General features: G+C 34.7%; 3 protein-coding genes across 5 annotated transcripts; all 3 read left to right on the top strand.

Annotated features, from left to right (window-relative positions):
- The first annotated feature begins 371 nt into the window (after window positions 1-371).
- Window positions 372-1,559, top strand: LOC112744335 (uncharacterized). The gene has a single exon (XM_025793931.3). It carries the CDS (start codon window positions 839-841, stop codon window positions 1,268-1,270), a length of 432 nt encoding a protein of 143 aa, XP_025649716.1. The 5' UTR covers window positions 372-838; the 3' UTR covers window positions 1,271-1,559.
- Window positions 1,560-9,177: 7,618 nt separating this feature from the next.
- LOC112744334 (uncharacterized) lies at window positions 9,178-12,199 on the top strand. The gene is made up of 5 exons (XM_025793930.3): window positions 9,178-9,367; window positions 9,484-9,580; window positions 10,007-10,085; window positions 10,188-10,269; window positions 11,803-12,199. The coding sequence occupies exons 1-5, from the start codon at window positions 9,335-9,337 to the stop codon at window positions 11,941-11,943; spliced, it is 432 nt and encodes a 143-aa protein (XP_025649715.1). The 5' UTR covers window positions 9,178-9,334; the 3' UTR covers window positions 11,944-12,199.
- A 5,759-nt stretch (window positions 12,200-17,958) lies between these two features.
- Window positions 17,959-21,709, top strand: LOC112744333 (probable protein phosphatase 2C 79). 3 transcript variants are annotated; one of them, XM_025793926.3, is made up of 6 exons: window positions 17,994-18,077; window positions 18,501-18,584; window positions 18,974-19,406; window positions 19,504-19,871; window positions 20,394-20,630; window positions 20,926-21,709. In XM_025793926.3, exons 3-6 carry the CDS (start codon window positions 19,088-19,090, stop codon window positions 21,193-21,195), a joined length of 1,194 nt encoding a protein of 397 aa, XP_025649711.1. In that variant the 5' UTR covers window positions 17,994-18,077; window positions 18,501-18,584; window positions 18,974-19,087; the 3' UTR covers window positions 21,196-21,709. The 3 variants fall into 3 exon arrangements, with proteins under 3 accessions (XP_025649712.1, XP_025649711.1, XP_025649710.1); XM_025793925.3 differs by having other exon boundaries at window positions 18,000-18,317; XM_025793927.3 differs by lacking the exon at window positions 18,501-18,584 and having other exon boundaries at window positions 17,959-18,077.
- The last annotated feature ends 491 nt before the right edge of the window (window positions 21,710-22,200 follow it).

Genomic DNA, 22,200 nt, shown 5'->3' with positions numbered 1-22,200 from the left:
AAGCGTAGAATATTAGTGTAATGATGAATTGGTCACTGAGGAAATTTCTTGGTTCCAAATTTGAAACAGACCTATGTAGTGGACTACGTAAATTTCTTGTACTACTAACTAAAACCCAGACTCGGTCAAATTAAATAGAAAAGACCAAACCAACTTAGGTTAGTTGAATTAGTACTTCATAGGCTCAAATCTTATTGTCTTGTGTATGCAGCAAATTTTTAAATAGAAATTTGATCTAAAATCCTTTACAGTTTGATTTATGGATTGAGAAATACTATGTATGTTGCATGTATAAGGTAGGAATTGAACTTTTGATACTTATTTTAAGTAGAATAGCAAACTAACCACTAGAACAATTTAAATAAGTCTGTCACAAAAAAAAATATTTCAAATGAGTTAATTCTTGTTCATTTTTGGGATGCCTATAATATCTTTTAATTCAGTAGCCCAAAACTAATTCGTCGCGGATCTGAACTCTATTTAAAAGTCTGTCGGGTCAATAAATTGTTGCATACATAAGGCAGATGAGTGAGCTGACCAGTCAACCATCCCAAGTTGAATAATTCTTGTTAAGTTTATTCAGGCCTCGTCCTCCTTTGAAGCCCAAACCGACCATAAGCCCAATTTCCGATGCCAAAAAAAACAATGCAAAACCCCTTTCTTCTTGTCATCCCTGCACAGCAAAACCCTACACAGATCTTCCTAACAGTTCTTTGGAAGAACGAAAGAAGGAATCATCACCCAACTCAATCACAGACAACAGAACAGAACTGTTTCATAACCAATTCCTCCCTCCTCGTACCTGATCGAAACTCAAAACCCTAAAAAAAGTACAGTAATGGCGGGTGGTAGGTTCCGCGAGCTCTTCAAAAAATACGGCAAAGTAGCATTGGGCGTTCACTGCAGTGTCTCCGCCGCTTCCATCAGTGGCCTCTACGTTGCAATAAGGAACAACGTTGACGTCGAGTCCGTGCTCGAAAAGTTTCATATGGGTGCTGTTTCGGATAAAGAAGACCATAATTCTGATAACCCTAACCTTAATTCCTCTTCTTCCGTTGATTCCGTTGACCCTGTTATGGTCAACGGTGCTGACGACGAAGAGAAGCCCAGGAGTAGGACCGCGCAGCTCGCTGCCTCTGCCGGCGGCGCCTTCACGCTCGCTCTGCTATGCAACAAGGCGTTGTTCCCGGTTAGGGTTCCGATCACCGTTATGCTGACGCCGCCAATCGCGAGGTTCTTGCGGAGTAGGAACATCATCAAGAGTATTTGAATTAGGGATTTTGATTTTGTGCTGCTATGTGATTTTTATAGCTGGATTTTGTTGATTTTTGAGAATTGCATGAGGACTAAGGGTTTTACTGGGGTTTTAACTCCAATTTCCATGGAATTCATTGCAATATGAAAATTTTCATTTTTGATTAAAAAAAAAGGGGGGCAATTACATCTTGATATTTATGACTTTTGTCTTGTTGGATTTGTGGTTCATGATTGCAGAACTTGGGAACGGAATAACATGTGAAATATTTATCAATAAAGCCCTGTAAGAAGTAGTTTTTCAACTTACCAGCTTCGAATGCGTATCTTTCTGTGTTACAGTAGTAATTTTGAGGAGAGTTGGATAGTTCTCAATAATGCTAGGTTGGAATGCTTGAATTATAGATGCTACAATATTTTGTTCTTATTAGTTTGTATTTTGTGGACATGATTAGAGATTTTTTATGAGGATAGGTTATTTGCTTCCAAGTTTCAACTTGGTGATCTTCAAGCTACTTATCTATGTTCACTTCATAGTTTTTGATGTGCTGCTTTCTTTGTTGATTGGTTATTGCTCCTCATCAGCTCCTGGCTACTATCTTTCAAAAGGGTGGTCCGAATTTGCATAGGAATGTTACAATGTGATAAGTAGAAATGAGGGATTTTGGCAGTTTTAGTATGAAGTAGTTGGAAAGATCAATGGATGAATAGCTTTACTCACCATGTCCCCTTTGTTTTAAATTCTGAAACTCGGTTTCTATAGCGGCATAGCCTGAGAGAACTAGATTTGGTATGGGCCGGTGACTGTGAGTGAATGAATGGCTGGAGCGTTCTTCCCAAGTTTATAATTTTGTATCTGTGTTTATATAAACCCCTTCATATATTTAAATGCTGATCTCTCTGTAAAGTAAATTATGGTTCTATTTCTTAGTATGGTAATGCTAGGGAGACCAAAAAAAGCCAAAACTTGACTTATTTAGTATTTGTTAATTGTTGACAATTAATAAATACTAAATAAGACAAGTTTCGACTTTTTTGGCTTTTTTTTTGTCTCCTTATCATTATTGTTCTTAGTAAGTTTTACTTTTGGAAGTCCATCTCTTATGCAAGTTCTTTTTGGCTTCCCTTGTGGTAAAATTTGGATTTGCCTTTGCCAATTACCAATCACCGTTGCTTGAGTGGATCAGATGATCCTTGCCTCCTCCCATACAGGCAAGTTTGTCAAATCCGAATCCTTATTTGTTCCAAATATATTCTTTCCTAATCTATGTCTATCTTCTTGATCTTCTCTTGTTCTGGGACTTTGACTAATCTTACCTGTATGACAGTATTATACTCTTAAAATGATTGTAATTGAAGTATTCAAAGCAATTAAGTGTTACAGCAAGAATGTTAAGAATGTTCTTTATCTAAATAGGGCCGCAAGATTATGTTTTTTTTCTTAAATGGAAGCAACAAAGAACCGATTTATGTTAAGCCAAAATGAATGCCCTTCTTTAATCCCTTAGATTAGATGTTCCTTCGTTGGAAAGCAGCTAATGCTTATTTAGACGTCAATATCTTTTTGGTGCATTTTTTCTTTATTTAGAAAACTGCAGTGTTATGGTTTAGAAGCTTTAAGTTATCCATTTCAGGTTAATAATGTTATGGCAGAGGCTTCCAAACCGGTGCCAAGAAGAGAAGCATCACACTGACAATTTAGATGTTCTAATATAAAAACGAGCTAATGTTTGATGAAAATTTTGGACAAGAAATAAGAACATTTACATTGTATCAATGGCTAACACTAGCCAAGATTCTGATTTTGTGTGACCATTATAGGTCAGGCCTTTTTCTTTAATCAGAATATAGGTATATGAGAATTTCTCTCCATTTTTTTTAACAATTGAGATAACAATTGAGAAAGTAAAATGTGATCTTTCACCATTAATTTTATAAGTGGGACTAAGAATAAATATAAGAGAGGGAGCAATAAAGAGTTAGAGATCACACTTTATATTGTCAATTTTTTTTAGGTTAAATTACACAGTTAGTCCCTACACTTTCAGTGAAATTGCAAATTGGTCCCTACAGTTTAAAAGTTTGTAATTGGGTCCCTGAAGTAAATTAAATTTTATAATTGGTCCCCACTAACGTTTAGCGTGAATAGAGACGTTAAATATTGTTATTTTACTAGAATGCCCTTATCTCTCATAACGTTCTAAAGAGTCAGAGTGAAAGAGAAGATAACGATCTCTCACAGCGTTCCTCCAGTATCTGTGTCCCTTTGTTAGGGTTGAAGGTTTTTTTCGAGCTGTGATGGACTCAACCCAATTGTCCGAAGGAAGCTCAACATCTAGGAGTATGAACAAGAGAAGACATCGATGCTTCTGTGGGGAAGAGATGGTGGTGCTCTCGTCGTCCTCTATGAATAGCCCAGGTAGGAGATTTGTTGCTTGTTGTAAATTACCAAAGTGTAATTTTTTTTTTAGTGGATTGATAGAGAGGAAGAGGTGATGGGAAAGGGGAGAAGGACTCACTGCTTTTGTGGAGATCTGCTGACATTCCGAACCTCCAGTACTGTGATGAACCCAAATAGAAGATTTATATCGTGTCCCAGTAGAAGATGCAAGTTTTTTGAATGGATTGATGAAGAAGACATGGCTGGGGCTCAATCTCAATGCACCCAACACAGAAATCAAACGGAGGGATGCTCAAAACATGGTGGAGATTTTGTAAGGTTGGATGAATCTATGAATGCTGCACTACTAAAGGCACAAGAAAGAAAGATAGATAGATTAAATATAGAGATAGGACGCATGGAAGCAAGTGTAGGAAGATTGCATTCTGATTTTACATTGCTCCAACAACAAATTGGCAGAGTGGAGAGTGACATGAAGAAGCAGAAACAATTGCAGAAGATGATATTGAGTTGTGTGTTGGTTGTAATATTTGCAGTGTATTGGTTTAACTAAGTTTGATGAGATAGGAGAAAAAGTGTATCTGCAGTGTATTTGAATAGTGTTTAGTGCTGAATGTAATCATCTTTTTTTTATCAATGACAAGTGATTTTGAAAAATTATTTGTATTCATTTGATCCCATAGCAGAAAGCTCTAGTAGACATAATATAGAGTAAAGTAGTTAACATTCATATTAATTAATAGTCAAAGTGGTCCCTCCAAAACAGCTAGCCACATGCCCAATATAACAAAAGCAACAAAACAAAACAAAAGTGGTTCATAAACCACTGACAGTACATGGACATAGGATATAATAAACTTTACATCCACAGCCAAAAAACTAATACCACTAAGTCCTAATTACTTAAAAAAGCTAATCTGCTGTGAGGTCTACGGTTTCAGTTGGTCCAGATTTTGCCTTTCTCACACCTATCTTAAGTCTTCCACTGCGCCTCACACAAAATTTTTTTGTCTTAGGCAGTGGTGGAGCTGTGGACCTTGTTGGAGCTGGTGCAGGTTGTAGTGGATCTGCTGGAAGAGGCACTGGTGGAGCTGTGGAATTTCTTGGGTCTGGTGGAGGTAGTGGTGGAGCTGGTGCAGTCATTGGTGGAGTTGGTGCAGTCACTGGTGGAGGCAGTGGTGGATCTAGTGCAGTCACTAGTGGAGCAGTTGTAGCTGATGTAGGTGGTGCAGGTGCAGGCTGAGAAACAGCAGCAGCAGGAGTAGCAGATCTAGATTTTCCAGGTCTGGATCCTCCTCTGCCACATCCCCTTCCCCTTCCTCTTTGGCTAACAGTAGCAGATCTAGTAGTGGAAGTTTCAGCAGTAGTAGGAGCAGGGGCACTACCATGAGGAGCAAGTGCAGGAGCACTACCTTGAGGAGCAACAGTTTCAGATCTAGGGTTGTTTTCTGAAGACAAGAACACACATGCTTAGTGAAAGAGTACAAAACTACCAAACTATGAGGAAGCCAAGATATAAAGGCAGATACCTGTTATGTCTGGATTGGGACAATGTCTCCTATTGTGTCCATATTGGCCACAGTTGCTGCAGGTAACTGATGTTCCACTCCTTCTTAGTTTTGTTTGTGATCTATCCTCATCGTGCTCTCTAATTCTTACTCTCCTAGGTCTTCCAGGCTTGACTCTGAAAATTGGAGGTCTAATTGTCTCAAGTTCGACCTTTGGCCACATATTTTCACCATTAATTGGATTGAGTGTTGTCCCATAGCATGCCAGATATGCTGCTGGTGTGTAATAGTTACTGCAGTAGTCCTCAGGGTTGTCTCCTTTCATGAATATTGCAGAACAAGCATGCATACAAGGCATGCCAGCCAGCCCCCAGAACCTACAACTACATGAACCGGCTAGCAAATCTACAACAAACCTCTCTTGAATCATCCTATTTTTATGTGAAACCTCATACTTTAAATCCCCAGCCCACCTAGGTTGCCATTCCATAGACCTTCTACATATGATGTCTAACCTCTTTCTAGGCTTAGGCAGTATTTTTCCCATGAACTTAGCTCCCTTTTTCTTCTTCTCAGCAAACCTCCCCATCCAATAACATCTAATCCACTCAAACATGGTCAAAATGGGCTTGTCGCGAGCTTCCAGAATTCGTCCATTAAAAGCCTTAGATATGTTGTTCATTAGCATATCACTCTTGACATATGGAGTGAAGTGAGATTTAGTCCATACCTTAGGATCCAGGGCTGCCAACTTGTCATAACACTCTTTATTTACCTCTTTCAAACGATCCATCTTTCTATTCCACTCCTCAACATAAGTTGCTTTAGCAGTAGAAAGTATCAAGTCCCTTAAAACTGTTCCCCCACCAAAAGCCTTCTTACAGTTGGCATAGAGATGTTGAAGGCAAAATCGATGCTCCACTCCCGGAAGCATTTCATGAAATACTTGAAGCAGCCCCTGCCAAGTGATCAATGGTCAGCTGAAGTAAGATTGAAATTCACAGAAAATTATAAAAATGAGTTCATAGAAAACTAAAATTAATATCTTGCCTTTTGCTGGTCTGACGTAAAGACCCATTTCTTATTTGTGAAGTCTCCAATGTCCTGAAGTAGCAACTCCAAGAACCAGACCCATGAATTCTTAGTCTCTGCCTCTATTGCTGCAACTGCTAGGGGAAAATAGTTATCATTAGGATCTCTGCCCACAGCAACCAACAATTGTTGTCCATGATCACCCTTCAGATGGCAACCATCAAGTCCAATAATAGGCCTACAAGCAGCTAGGAATCCTTTCTTCACAGCATCGAGACACATGTACATTCGTACAAACCTTGGTAGGATTGTTGGACAGGGTCTATCCAACTTCAGCTTCAATGTCGATCCTGGGTTTGCTCTTAAGACCTCTGCACAGTAGTCTCTGATCCTCCCATATTGCTGCACTGCCTTCCCATGCACCACTTCCCTTGCCTTTCTTCTTACCCAATAAGCTTTCCACACAGATATATTTACCATGTATTTTTCTTGAATTGTTTGAATTACAGTCCCCAGCTTCATATCTTCTCCTCTACTTATGTTATTAGTAATTTTTTTAGCAATCCAATTGCTGGACGCAAGACGGCCACTGTAGTTCCTCCCACAAGTGTGCTTACTCTTCAATGTCTTCAGCCTAACACAGCCAGATTTTCCTACTTTACTTGCAAATGTCATCCATGGACACTCTCCGCCTAAACCATTGCATTTGACTCTGCATCTAACCTGATCGTTCTTGACATATCTAATGTCCCTCCCATTCAACAATGCATGTTCCTTAATAGCCTCCTTAAACTCAGCAATAGATTTGAACTCAGTCCCCAGCCGAAACTCATAACCAACACTCATGCCAGCTTCATTATATCTAGGATACTTCTTTCTTCTTACGGGCTCATCAGAATCTCCATCATAGCTGTCCAATGACTCTGTATCATAACCCGAAGAAATATCTCCAACATCAATTTCTGCTCCATCTTCAGTCACCCCTCCTCTGTTATTTTCAACACCAACTTCCACATCAACATTATTATCATCTGTTCCTAATGAGCCACTGTTACCTCCGAAGGCATTTGGATGTTGACCTTGTTGATTTTCTTCTTCAACATTAAAGCCAAAATGATCCTCATGATCACCATCGTCAGCACTGTCATCAAATCTGTTATCTTCACTTGAAGACTCTGATTGACTTACCACTTTTACTTCAACTAAATCATTAGCACTGTACTCACCATCAGAGGGTATATAGTCCTCATCATTTTAGGTTATCTCAACCCCATTTCCTTGTCTACATCCACTAACCGCATACACATGGCAGTGTTTAATCTCTTGTTCCACTACATACTTACCCATTCTCATTGCATCTCCATCAGACTTCAACTCCCTAAGACCATCCTTCAATGCAACTCCAGGTTCGTTTCACCAGATTTTAGCATTGCCTGTGTATCCAACTTCTTTCAATGCTGCAACAATTTCTTGTAACGACCACTCATCTAACTCAAACTGCAACCCTTCCACTACCATCTCACCAAGGTATTCTTTCCCTCCTTTCCTGCTAACCATCTGACCATCATGATAGAGATCAAGGGTAAATACAGAATCTCCCATCACTACAAAAAAAAAACAAAAAAATAGATTCATCAGAGAAACCCTAACTACATTAGATACTCTAACCTCCACTGAAAAAAAAAAAACAAATCAAACCATAACATTCAACTCACAACTGTGAAGGGACTTGGGGTTATGAACTCTTACCTGATTTAGTGTTGCTCTCTTGCACACTTCACTCTTCAGCTGCCAACAATGTCAAGCATAAAGCAACTCCACACAGTCCGAACCACACTCGACGATCAATTCCAACGATGGAAGGGAAGCATGAGCAGAGACAAATTCTACTGGAGATGAAGCGTAACGATAATGAAGGGTCTCAGTGGGGTTTTGGTCATTACAAAAATTTGGAACTAAGAAATAACGAGTCCTTTCTCAGTCCAGCTTCTGCATGTGCAACTCACATGCTTAAGGGCGAATATGCTGTCGAATATTCCGTTAAGTCAAGCGGAGTTTGAACGGTAGGGACCCAATTACAAATTTTAATTTACTTCAGGGACCAAATTACAAACTTTTAAATTGTAGAGACCAATTTGTAATTTCACTGAAAGTGTAGAGACTAACTGTGTAATTTAACCTTTTTTTTTAATAATTGAGAGGATCCATTCCCAAATCTTACACCCTAACGTCTTTACAGTAAAAGTTTTATCAGATTTCATAAGGCCTTCCAAATGGGTTGTGCCAATCTACATCTCTTTCGGGATTTTGACTTTCGCTCAGTTGTGTTATTGACTTATTGTGAAAAGTTTGACTAAGGCTTTTGCCATAAAAGAGAATTTTTTGGAGTGCTAAGAAAAATAATTTAACCATAGCAATTAGATAAAATATGAAGTCACATGATTAAATATTAAAAATTGAAAAAAAAATACTCTAAGGCGAGAAAATTTGTAAAATAATAAAATAAAAGATTAATCACTATTGAATTTAGTCACAAAAAAAAATTACTATTAAATTTATAATTTCTATCACATGTGAATTTTGCTATTTTAATTCAAGAGAAATTAAAATCCCATTTCCTCACTTTATCCACTTCTTTATTTTAGAGAAATTTAATAAAAAAATTATAAAATACTTCCAACTGCTGAGGAAATAATATAACTAATTTTTAAAATTTTTATTTGGGTTTTAACTTAATCATTGTTTACACATTTTTATATTAGAAAATGGCAAGTGCTTAAAGCTTTCTTTAAATTATAGGTAATTTTCTTTTTAATCAAAATTCATTCTTTGTAACCAACCAAGTAATGCATTTGTAGCTTAATTGTACAAATTAAGTCAAGTAAATAGTTTTGAGCAATTAAAACAAATATTTTAAACACTATATAATAATAATAATAATAATAATAATAATAATTAAGAATTTGTTTTCAGTTATTATACATGATTAAACAAATATGGAAACTATACCAGTTAAAAAACCAAAAAAAAAAAAAAGGCAAAAATAAAAACAACACAGCTGAGCTAGATTTTTATGGTAGTAAGGTGATGCACGCATAAGGAAGACACCGTCAGTGGCATCGGCACTTCGCCGGAGAAAATGATCGTCTGCGTCGCCGTCGTCGGTCACCAGGTTAGCTTATCTAACTCTGCCGTTTCCCTCATCGCCGATCTCATCATTTACTCAATTTATTTGTTTTTGTTCTCTCAAATTCTCAAAAAAAAAAAAACCCTTTTGTGTGAATGCAGAACAATCCGCTATACATACAGAGTTTCACGGAAGCAGATGATGCTCTCAAGCTGCACCACATTGTTCATTGCTCCCTCGACGTTGTTGATGAGCGAGGTGCGTTTATTTGTCCCATCATGCTCTTTTTCGAACCCTTAAATTCCGATCAAATTTCTCGTGTTTTCTTATTTTTAGCTGGAGTTCAAACTCTGGATTTTCGGTTTCTTTATCCTTTTTTTAGGGATTTGGGACTTCTTTTTATTTATCTGCAGTTGCAAGTTTTAAACTTTGATGCAAATGGTTCTTATTATTTTGGGACCCTTCGGCTTGGATAAAATTTCAACTTTTGCTTTCTTAGCTGAGGTGTTCTTACTAGATTTGGGATTTTCATTTGTTTCCTGTATAGTGTTTGCCTTTGATCCAAATGCTGGAGCTTTTTGGACTCTCCAATAGTGAAAGTTTAATATCGGATGGATTTTATATATTTATCTGTTCGATGTTGCTGTATCTCTGAATCTCTCATTGAACATGTTTACTTGGCAGTGAATAATCCCAAGAAATCTGGACCTTTGCTGAATGAGACGTTTCTGGGCTTGCTATATCCTATTGAAAATTTCAAAGTGTGAGTGCATTTGTAGATTGTTAGGTGTGTTCTGTATGATTTTCTTTAGTCCAACATATAAATTTGATGAATCTTACATGTTTGTTTCGTGATGTTTTGCAGGTATGGATATCTGACTAATACAAAGGTGAAGTTTATCTTGGTTACGACAGATCTGGATGTGAAAGATGCAGATGTTAGAAATGTGAGTATGACAGCATTGATGGTTACAATTTCTCGTCTTTTTAGAACAAAGTATTTAATTTGTGAGTAATTCTTTAAGCAATGATGTTAAGATATACTGAAGTCAACATTGATCAGTGGTAAAAGTGCTACCTTGAGTGGTAAAAGTCAACATTTCTCGTCTTGTTTGGCATATCACGGTTAAAATGGTGGATGCTATGAGAATTAGACAGCGTAGTAATCCTTATCTCATGATTGGATTAGTAGCCCAGGCAAGCAGTAAGAGAAATTTGAAGAGAGATCATGTTTGTGATATGAATTGGAGGGAATCAAGTACAATAGAAAGGGAGGGCAGGGAGAGAGAAGTGCTGAGGAAGGATTGGGTGAGGTTTGGCAATGGAGATTTTAGCCACTTGAAGTGCTTCTCTGTCTTTTTCTTTTTATTATTTACTATGTTACAGGTTTTCATCTTCCCTACAACCCCTTCAAAGCAGTGCTAACAAGAAATATCCATAGTGAACTGATTAAACCCTGGTATCTAGGTGCTAGAGGTTCAAGTAAAAGATTGTGTATACTGTATAGTCACTTCTGGAGCTGGTAGGTGTATGACAAGATCTGAAATAGATTTAACAGAGGTCTGAGCACTACAGCATGCCAGCATCTCAATCTCTCCCAAGGGCCTAGTCCCAATTCCCAAGCTCCTTCCCCGTTACATATGATATCTGCCCTCTAAACAGAATCACACTGTTTATTCCTTCTGTCCATCAGCTCATCACTACTCCCTATTTCCCTCATTTAGTAACTTATGGGAGTTAGTTCCAGAATAAACGAATCTGACCCGTGGGTTCCTATCTATCATGAATCAATAATGGCGTAGTTATATTTTCTAGTTCTGGTATCTGTTCTCTATCAGTTTTTAACTGAAATGCTCCATAGTCAGGTCCCTGTTAACTTACTATACAGGAAAATTAGGTTGAGTTTTGTGAGCAACACTGGTACATATCATGTATATGCCAATCCATGTCTTAGGGTGAGAGACTAGCATGCTATGATATAGCGTATTTTTTTGTTGATTGCATTTGCATACCTGTAATACACTCCATATCATAGGGGTTTTCCTTGTTAAGAACACAGTGATTCCTAAGCTCTTTTGCTAATGGTGTGTTTGTCGTTTTCTTGCTTTTTTTATGTTGTTCTTTTTGTGTAACATATATTGTCTTTGTCCTTTTTTGGTTCTAGTTATTTCTTTCTGATGAAAAAATTAAGAAAGCTTGATTCATGTGTTTTTATTGTTTACACATGACGATATTGTGATGGATTCATGGACATATTTGATAAGATAATAACATTTAGACACAATTTTTTACAGAAAAGATATAAGTGTCCTTTCTTATCATGATAAGGAGAAAGGTTTGTAAGAAACATGAATTCTTGGATTTAACCACTTCTTTCCTTCTTTGATATCACTCTGGATATGAGTATGACCCTTGTATGAAGAATTATACTGTTTAATGTTATTTGTTCATGGCAACGTCTGGTGGCTTGTTCTGTGCAGTTTTTCAGGAGGTTCCATGCTGCTTATGTAGATGCAGTGTCAAACCCATTTCATGTGCCAGGTAAAAAGATAACCTCCAGAACTTTCGCAGAAAGAGTCTCAACAATTGTTAAGTCATTTGGTTTGACTTCAGCTGTGTGATGAACATTTCTACAACTGGTTTCGTCCATTTCATCGTTGACATCTGGCACGAAGCTGCTTCTGTTATCTTTGTCAGTTTTGGCCATTATAATTTTAGTGTTTATTAGGAATTGAATCTTATTTTGGCAAACTTCATTCATGTTCAATGTATAATGTTCAATATGAATTGTTGCTTTTGTCTATCATTTTGCTATCTGCTATCTGCACATCTCAGATTTGAAAATTTATTGATCTATTGATTCTATTCTGAAGTCAATCTGTTAGAGAGTGAGTTATGACGTATCGATAACATATTCTTGTGCGTTCTGAAAGCTGCAGATTGAATAATTGAAATAGCCACTTAAAATATGACCAACCCAAAATTCATACAAGAGGATTAATTCCCCTGGTTTGAAGATCTCATTAATCAAAGATCAAATAGCATTGAAAATTATAAGTTGAGGATACCAACTAGAAGAGTTGAATACCATCCATTAGATGATGATGATATGATAAAATACCAATTCAATTCAACTATACTAGAGATTTGAGAAATGAATGAGAAATTGTATATTCAGGTTCATTTTAGTACATAATCATCTTTATATAGCCGATGTAACTAACTGAAACTAACTGTGATTAACTAATTGCATTATCTAACTAATTATGTTGATTAACTATCATAACTTATATTTTAATAAACCACACTCGAACTGCCTCAATCAGGTTACCTGTTTGGTGCAAGTGCAACCAAGTGTCTTCCGCTACTAAGGGAAAATGACTATTTTTTTGGTCCACAGTATCCTATGTCAAAGACTAATCTATCGCAAATCTGAATTCCACTTAAGGATCTGTCATTGGACAAGCGAGTTGTATTGAAGAGTATCTCCAAAATACAAGATTAGTATTTCAGCCTATAACCATTGGTGCACATTTTAGTGTTGATGACACTTATGATTTCTCCACGACCCTTTTTCTTCTTGAATATTCTATAAGAATCAAACATCAAAATATGAAAATCTCTCAAATAGCTTAGCTAGTTGAGCTTGTAATGTTATGTCTAATGATATAACTTAGCTCCATAAGAAGTATTCACCAAAAATTTCAATATATATTGCGTGTGGGTGTGAGAGAGACAGATTGATCAGAAGAGATTTATCATCTCTTAACTAAGTGTGGAGACTTTGATTTTCACTTTTGGGTAAGCTGTCTCATTCATCAACGAGCTGCCCACAAATTAGTTTTATTTTTATTTTTTGAGTTTATTATTGGAATATTCACCGTTAAATATTGTGATTAACTTTTTGTTATGTCTCATGGTATTCTCAATTCGACAAGCTCAGAATTAATCTATCGCAAATCGGCTAGGAGATTATCCTAGAAAATTCAAAAAAAAAAAAACGGTAATTAATTACTATATTTAACGGTAAATATTCCAGTAGCATATTCAAAAAAGTAAAAAATAGAACTGTTTATAATTGATATTAAATGGTCTTATAAAGAGGCAGTATGATGAGCATTAATAATTAGTATTTAGTACTATAAAGTGTATATGTAGGTGGGCCATTTTCATACAAAATAATAACACAATCTAGACTAAATTCATTGCACTCATTCGAGACATTACTATCTGAGTTAAAGTGCATTATCCACATTGTCGATCATCCATCATTCCCCGCCGGTGTTGACTATGACATAATATATTATTTGCTGCTATTCTATTCACAAAAAAAAAATGTTAATTTCATTTTCAAAAGATTATTTAATTAATTTAATTTTTTAACTACAATTATAAATTTTTTTAGTGTCTAAACATGGAAAAAAAAACAAAGCAAATTCTATCCTATATCCAAGCGGATGATTTGCTAAAGATTAACACAAGGCTCAGACCAAATAACATGATTAGAGTTACTCTTGGCACCATGTCTAGTCATTCAATGCGCAGCTCTATTGGCTTCTCAGGACGCCCACTCAACGTGAACAAGTCAAGGACAAGATAAAAGTTCCTGAATCTTGTGAACCAAATCTGTTACTTAAGATGAATAGATCATGCATGATGAGCAGAATGTCAAAGCAATTTGTTTCACATATCCCAAGCTAAAATCAGGACCCCTCCAAACAGTAAATAATTCACATCTGATAATAGATAAGAGGAGAATGCTTTTAGAGCAATCCAAGATCCAATCTCCCTTAAAATTTCTAATAATACACCCAAATCTCGCTAAATTTAAATCTACATATAAGTTTGCATCACAATTAATTTTAACACTGTTACCACAATTTTAGAGAGACTTAAAAACATTGTTTCGATTCTTGTAAAACAATTAAAACAATTACATTGGAGAAAAAACATTGTTTGAAGTTTATTTTACTATATTGCTACCATGCCAAATTAATCTTCTAATTAAATTTGGTGTTGCTTCAAAGCAATCAAAACAACACTTTTGTTTGAGTTGCATATCACGCATCCGCATCACTTTTTACTTCAAAAGAAAAAATGTGTTGTTTTAAAAAGCTTGGATGAACTCAATTAATCAATGCCAAATTGCCAATGTATAATGCCAAGTACGTAACCACTCTTAGCTTCATTTTTTTTTTCTATCTGTTGTGATCCCTGGTGATAAGTGGTAACCATGGTTCTTTCTTTATCAAGGAATAAGATGGGTTTGTCACTCTCATACATTTTTAATCTAATTTTAGACTAAATTAGCTATTTATTCTCTCAAACATTTATTATACACATCAATTTATATATGTTAGGTAAAATTTCTTCTCTTTTTATTTTCTGCCTTTATATCCACCTTTTCCTATCCATCACAGAAATGAACATAGAATTAATTAAAGAGAAAGTTTTGCGTTTTTTTGGAATTATTGCCATTCAGTGATCTGCGTGAAGGGAAAGAAAATTATATATAATTTAGTGTAATGATAAAGAAAAATGTGAATGTTAATATGTTATGTTGTTCTTTGAACTCCAGTACAGTAACGTGTGTCAAGAAAAATATGGGCGATTCAATTAGGGATCATAATGGGACAAGTAGGAACGAATTTTTATTCTATCTAATTATGTTCTACTTTACAATAATTCATATCTGCGAGTAGTACGTAAAAAGTTGAATTTTAACTCACCTTTGCACGTATCCGTTTTGTTCTATTCGTCTTTATAATTATTAAAATTCAACAAATAAAATAAAATTTTAAAATTTATATATAGATTAAAGTAAAAATTTAAATATGATACAATATTATTAATTATTTTATATATATATTATATATTAAAATTATATATATACCAAGACAAATATATATTACCTAAATTCGACTCCACCCCGTCCTGTCTTCCGCCTAGTCCAAGATCCATCTTCAAATGGATAAAAATGGAATAGGTACCTATATATTCGAATGGTGTTATCATTCCTAAATTCAATCGATAAAAATAATTTATTGAGTTATTAATTAATACTGCCTCTAGAAATTAGTTTCAAGTTTTAAATTTGTATTTAAATTTTCAATTGTCTTTTAAATCTTGAATTTTTATTCAATATCTCACATTAGTCCCTCAAGGTAAGTAATTTCTTTTAATGTCATGCTAGGTAGACAATTATAGTATAATTTTATCACGCAATACTAATATATTATCATTGTAAGTAATTTAAATTGACTCATAAATTTTTACTAGTAACTAATTTTAACCCCTAAATTAAAAAAAATGATTAGTAAGTTTCAATCACATAAGGCACTCCAACTATTATTACACATTCACAATTCAAACTGGGAATGTGATAACCCTCTAAACCTTGACTATAATATTTTGATGTACAATGCAATTTCCTCATTGTTTGAACTTTGTTTGATAGGGCGTGGTATGGGAACCGTAATTAAGAAAAATTCATATATGGTTTTCAATTACTATTTATTTTCAGGTTTCCAAAAATAAATGCATGTGAATGATCACTTTTGATCATGGACCCAAAATTCAACCGAAATTAAAGTGGACATTGCATTGGAGAGGGTTCTATTTATCAGTGCATAATTCGGTCATTGACATAAATAATTCTTTTCAACTCTCTTTATGATGATGATGATTGCAACCCACATTAATTAATTAGGTGTTTAATAACCTTAATTATATTGTAGCTTGAGAAATGAGAAGGCTAGTTTATGGTCAAATATTCTCTGGTTTTGGAATTGTATTTCCCCTTACACAACAAATATTTCAATAGAGGTATAATAATTGCCTCTATAACCTGTGTCAATGCTTTCCCTTATAAGGTAAATTAAATGTTTATAGAAAATCTAAATGTATACATTAATGGTGTACAATTATTTGATAATATGTGATTAAAATTAAAATCATGATGAGTAATAACAAGCTATTGTATTATAACCAATCAATATAATTGTTAAATTCAAATATCAAAATTAATTCAATTTCAAATATTGATAACCATGTGTTTTGAATTTTTTATAAGAGAAATAGAACATTGATTAGTAACTTAACCTATTTGTATTTTACAATTAAGAATTTAAATAGCAATTTTCATTCACATAATTAGCAAAGATAATTTATTCAAAAAACAATCATGTTGTGATATTCAACTGAAAAATTTATTTATTATTATTATTATTATTATTATTATTATTATTATTATTATGGCTTTTGGATAATTCAATATATAATTAATAAATGGATCCCGCTAGGGAGACAATTGACTATTTGTACAATGTGTACAATGGACTATTGAGTTACAAAATAAACATCCCTCATACTATCTAGAATAACTATCCGAGTACTAAAATAATAAACATCTTCCCAAAAACTTAAATTGATTTTGGAGTTTACCAAGGATCGAACTCTTGACCTTTCAGATCTAGCGTTCTAATACCATATCATGATACCACTCATCACAAAAACTTCAACTGATGAGAAAAGATAACACTAATGATTATATCTCTAATATTCCCTAAACCTCCATTGTCCACATTGTATAAATATTCCATTGGCTCCTCATACTTTTTCTTAATAAATAATGAAAAATATTTGTACAACTATGAGTGCTGAAAAATCCGAAATAAAACAAGTGAAATTAGAGTTTCATTTTTGTGGAATTTGAAGGAACTTTTTTTAATGATTATTTTTTTTGTTTGACAGAAGATTTTCTTCTCTTCTTAGTTGTTAGATTTGGTGTTGGAAACTCCTTGAGTTTTCTAAGATGTCCTGGTCACACATAACTCTGACACGATCCGATTGATAAGGGGACACGTGTATCATACACTGTTGATAAGCCAGTTAACTTCACACAAGCTGTAAAAACACACCACAATTTCCACGTGTCATCATCTCACACCCCATTTCATTCAATTTCCCCATGATCACTAACCAAACAACTTATCATTGCTCCAATTTACTTTCTCTCTCTCTCTCTCTCTTGACAAAAGATAAAAGATATGCAATTGGCATTGACTTTTCTCTTTTTCAATATTTGTTAATATAATATTATTGATTTAATAGATGTTGACTCATCATTCATTATAATATCTCCTCCCACAAATAATTGTCATTTTGATAAATTAATATATTATTAATTTTTTAATGTGCTGAATGCTGTTATATTAAAAAGGCAACATTAATAGATAGATATAGTAATTTTGTTTACTAATTTGATTTGCAAAAATGGTATATTAATATAAAAGTTAACTATTAAATCAATCATATTATATATATCATAATTATTTAATTTAATTTGACAAAATTCTTATAAAAGTATAACCTTTTAACAAAATAACTTTCTTTTTCTTTTTGTTTTTTTAAAACACAAACTTAAGAATTTGGATTTACAAATGAAGACATGTATCTTCTTGATCAAATTTATATATTACTTGGTTTGTCTCATTATCTAATAAAATATAAATTTTATTAAGATTTATTCTTTTTCCTTTTAAAATAATTATTACTTTGACTTTTTAATACATTGAAAAATTAATATGCTCATACACAAAATAAATCTATATACATTAATTTTTTAGTGTATTAAAAAAAAAAGTTAAAAAAGGAATATTATTCTTAAACAGAGGCTGCTGCTGTACTAGTTAATATCTGGTGTTATGTCTGAACTTTCTCTCTCCAAAAAGCAGTTTCTCTCTCTAAGATAGAGGTATGGAGCCCATAGCTTTGCTGTCTTGTAGCTTCTTCATTGTTGGGCTTTTATGGGGCTTGTCTGCTCAGCTAACAAGAAATGTTTAAAAGGAGCCAAAATAATAAACTTTATTGTCATTTTTAATTTTATAATTCTTCAATTCCATGCACATCTTCTTCTATCTTCAACAATTTTCAATTTTCCTCCATCATCATCATATGCATAGTTCATACACAATAGCCTGCTACATATGAGAAGGTAGAGTTTTGAAAGGAAAAGGAAAAGAAAAAAAAAAGGAAGATCAAACCCACTTGTGTTCTTTCTTTTTCTTTCTTTCTTTCTTTCATGTTTGATTTGATGGATCCAGAGATCTAAATGCTTTCACAATAATACATCCACACTCTCTAGACCCTTCACCTCTTTTGTGTTTTTTTTTCCCAGATCATCCATATCTATATTCTTCAATTGAGGCATAATTCAGTATAAGCTTAAGCTTCTAAATAATCAAAGGTTCAATTTTTGAGGGTGAGATCTTTCTCCTGAATTTTACTTTGTCCTTTCATTGAGTTACTATGTTGTTTTTTTTTTCTATGAAACTAATAGGCTATCTTTGTTGTCATTTTTGGCTTTTATAGAGATTAGTGTTGTTGGGATTTCATCTTCCAATGTAAATGTTAGGTTACATTTCCAAAGGGCTGACCAAAAGTTTGTTTGACCAAAAAGAGTTCAATTTTTACTTGTCCCTATTGAGCTGTTATAGTGTTTGTGATTGAAAAAGCAACAAAAGATTAAGAGTTTTGGGGGTGTTGGGTTGTGTTGAACTTACAATTTGACTTAATCTTTCATAATTTGTTCATTCTGTTGAAGTTTGTAGTGAATTAATTTATCATCTTCATTATTGTTGCTGTGACTAGTGTGTAGTGAAGGACTAAAATCAACTGTGACTGAGAAATTATTTTGGGGGTGAAGTTGTTCTTGGATGGTTGGTAGATGTGGAAATTCCTGAAGGTTGTGTGGTGAGATGAGGGATGTTATCAGAGTTGATGAACTTTTTGAGGGCCTGCTTTCGGCCAGGTTCGGATAGGTATGGACACGGCGGTTCGGATGCTGGAGGAAAGCAGGATGGACTATTGTGGTACAAAGACTCCGGGCAGCATTTGCACGGCGAGTTTTCGATGGCTGTTGTCCAAGCCAACAACTTGCTGGAGGATCAGAGCTATATCAGATCAGGATGTTTAAGCACAAATGAGTCTGGCCCTTTTGGCACCTTTGTTGGTGTCTATGATGGCCATGGAGGGCCAGAGACGTCGCGGTTTATCAATGACCATCTAGTTCACCATCTTAAGAGTAAGTGACTTGAACACCAAGAAAAAAAAAAGTTTCCTTGTTAAAGCAAATTATTGTTGTTTCTTAGAGATGTTTAGTGGAATGGCTTTCATTTCAGGGTTTAGTGCAGAGCAACAATCAATGTCAGTGGATGTTATTCGCAAATCGTTCCAAGCAACAGAAGAAGGATTTACATCCCTGGTTGCCACACAATGGTCGATGAAACCACAAATTGCAGCTGTAGGATCATGCTGTCTTGTTGGTGTTATATGCAATGGAAGCCTTTATGTGGCGAATGTTGGTGATTCGCGGGCTGTTATGGGAAGAGCAGTTAAGGCAACTGGGGAAGTTTTGGCTGTCCAGTTGTCTGCAGAACACAATGCATCGATAGAATCCGTAAGACAGGAGCTGAAATCTATGCACCCTGATGATTCACAGATTGTTGTTCTGAAGCATAATGTGTGGCGTGTGAAGGGCCTTATCCAAGTAAGTTGATTCTAACTGATTAAATGAGGTTTACAACTGTTGAACTCTGATTTCAATGAATTATCTATAGATAAGGCATAGGATATGATAGCGTTGTTTGATCTATGTAGTTGAATCTATCTATTCGGAAGTGGCTTTGTTGTTATTCTCGTTGCATAGTCACAACTACTGTTAAAGTTATAAGTCCTGAAATGTTCAAATTCCCTCGGCTTTGTGTAATTAGGCTCTAGAAACTTCTTTTGATTTACGATGTCATTGCGCCTTATCATATATCATGTCTGCAATAAGCCTGTTTTTCATATCTGATCCTTCTCTTCAGCTTTGTGAAAATCAAGTTTTATTAGTTTTGGACATAGTAACTACATTATTTCTAGTCCTGCATCTATTTTACCAATTTACCTACTCAGATAAAACCAATTTCTTATCATTCTTGTGTTTTGAGCTTCAGCATGGCTTGACTTGGAGCTTTTTCTTCACTCCATTTTCTACTTTCACTACTTATAATGCATTTTCATCCTGCAGGTTTCTCGATCTATTGGCGATGTATATCTTAAAAAGGCCGAGTTCAACCGAGAGCCTCTATATGCAAAGTTTCGCCTTCGCGAACCAATAAAGAAGCCTATACTGAGCTCAGAACCATCTATATCGGTGCACCAGTTGCAGCCACAAGATCAGTTTGTTATATTCGCATCCGATGGGCTTTGGGAACACTTTAGTAATCAAGAGGCAGTGGATATAGTTCAACATAATCCCCGCAATGTAAGTTATATATTTAAATACTCTTCTAGACTGGAAATCATTTTAGACTAAAAGAATTCAATGTGGAATTTCACTGATCCTTTTTGTCCTGAATAGTGTTGAATGTTACTGTAATATTTGGTTCTCTTCATATAATCCTTTATTATGTTGCAAGTCCAATCATATTAGGAACTTTAACCTTACTTCAACTAATTCTCCTTCTCAATCTCATGCATTGTAACATCTTCATTACTATGATCTACTATCTCAAAACTCAAATAAATACAAGCATCTGATTGGATCTTTTTTTTTTTAGGGAATTGCAAGGAGGCTGGTTAAAATTGCTCTGCAAGAAGCAGCAAAGAAAAGAGAAATGAGATATTCAGACCTTAAGAAAATCGACCGAGGGGTTCGTCGCCATTTCCACGACGATATCACTGTGATTGTTGTGTTCATAGACTCAACTTTTGTGAGCAGGGCAACCTCTGTCAAGTTCCCTTGTATTTCTCTTAGAGGCGGCGGCGTCAGCCTTCCTTCTAACACACTGGCACCTTGTACAACGCCGACAGAGGCCGGCACCACCTGATTATTTAAGTTGCATCCTATCTTTGTCTTTTTCATTTTCTTGTGTGAATACCAGGTATCTTCAAGTAGCAATGAGAAGAGAGCAGCACATGCAATTCTTTAAATGTGAAACTGTAACATGTAGAATTATAATACTCATGTTTTAGGTTCCTTCCCACAAATCAAAAGAACAGAAAAGGTACATATATATATATATGATGACCATCCATAAGAGTTGCCTTGGCACCATTTACCTTGTTCAGTGTTCATTTGCATGTAACCATTTCTGGGGAAGTTTTTTCTTTTTTTTTCCAGCTGTATATAGAGCTTTGTAGTCTATTCAATGGAAGGTGGCAGATGGAGAGTTCATGTTGTGAAAGAAATTAAATGAGTGACATGTTCAGGGAATACATACATGTTTCATTATTTCAACTTTCAATGCTTAGATTTTGAGAGAATTAATGTGTTAATACTTCCTTTGTTCTTTGTCATCTGTATCTAGATTGATATCAAGGAACTAATTATTTTTCAGCCAATATCACATTATCTAGTCCTCGTTTACTTAGATGGTTAGATGGTTAGGGACTGATTAGAAATTTTTGAACTGTGGATGACGTTTTATTCTTCAGACAAATGATTAGAGATTGAAAATGATATTTACTCTAAAAAAATTGTTTAATATTAATTAATTAAAAGTTATATATATAGAGTTGTGTTTGACGAGATTGACTCATGTTGTAAACTTGTAATAGATGGCTCAAGCCTAGACCTGTTACCTTTCATAGACTTTTTTTCAAGTTCAAGTCCGGCCTGTTTAAGGTCCGACAAGCCCACGAGCCTATTTAAAAAGTCTGTTTCGTGAATTAGAACTCAAAAAATAATAAACTTAAAAAAATCTAAATTGATATTAAATGAATTGTAAAATTTATAATTCATAATTTATAAAAAAAATTCATTTATATATCAATTCTTAGTCACATATAATAACCATACTTACAAGTTACAATCTATAAACTTTTTTCTTTGA

This window comes from Arachis hypogaea, chromosome 14 (genome assembly GCF_003086295.3).
Source record: "Arachis hypogaea cultivar Tifrunner chromosome 14, arahy.Tifrunner.gnm2.J5K5, whole genome shotgun sequence".
Taxonomy (NCBI): Eukaryota; Viridiplantae; Streptophyta; class Magnoliopsida; order Fabales; family Fabaceae; genus Arachis; species Arachis hypogaea.
The sequence above is the reverse complement of the archived record's forward strand: the minus strand, read 5'-3'. Positions and strand labels throughout refer to the sequence as shown.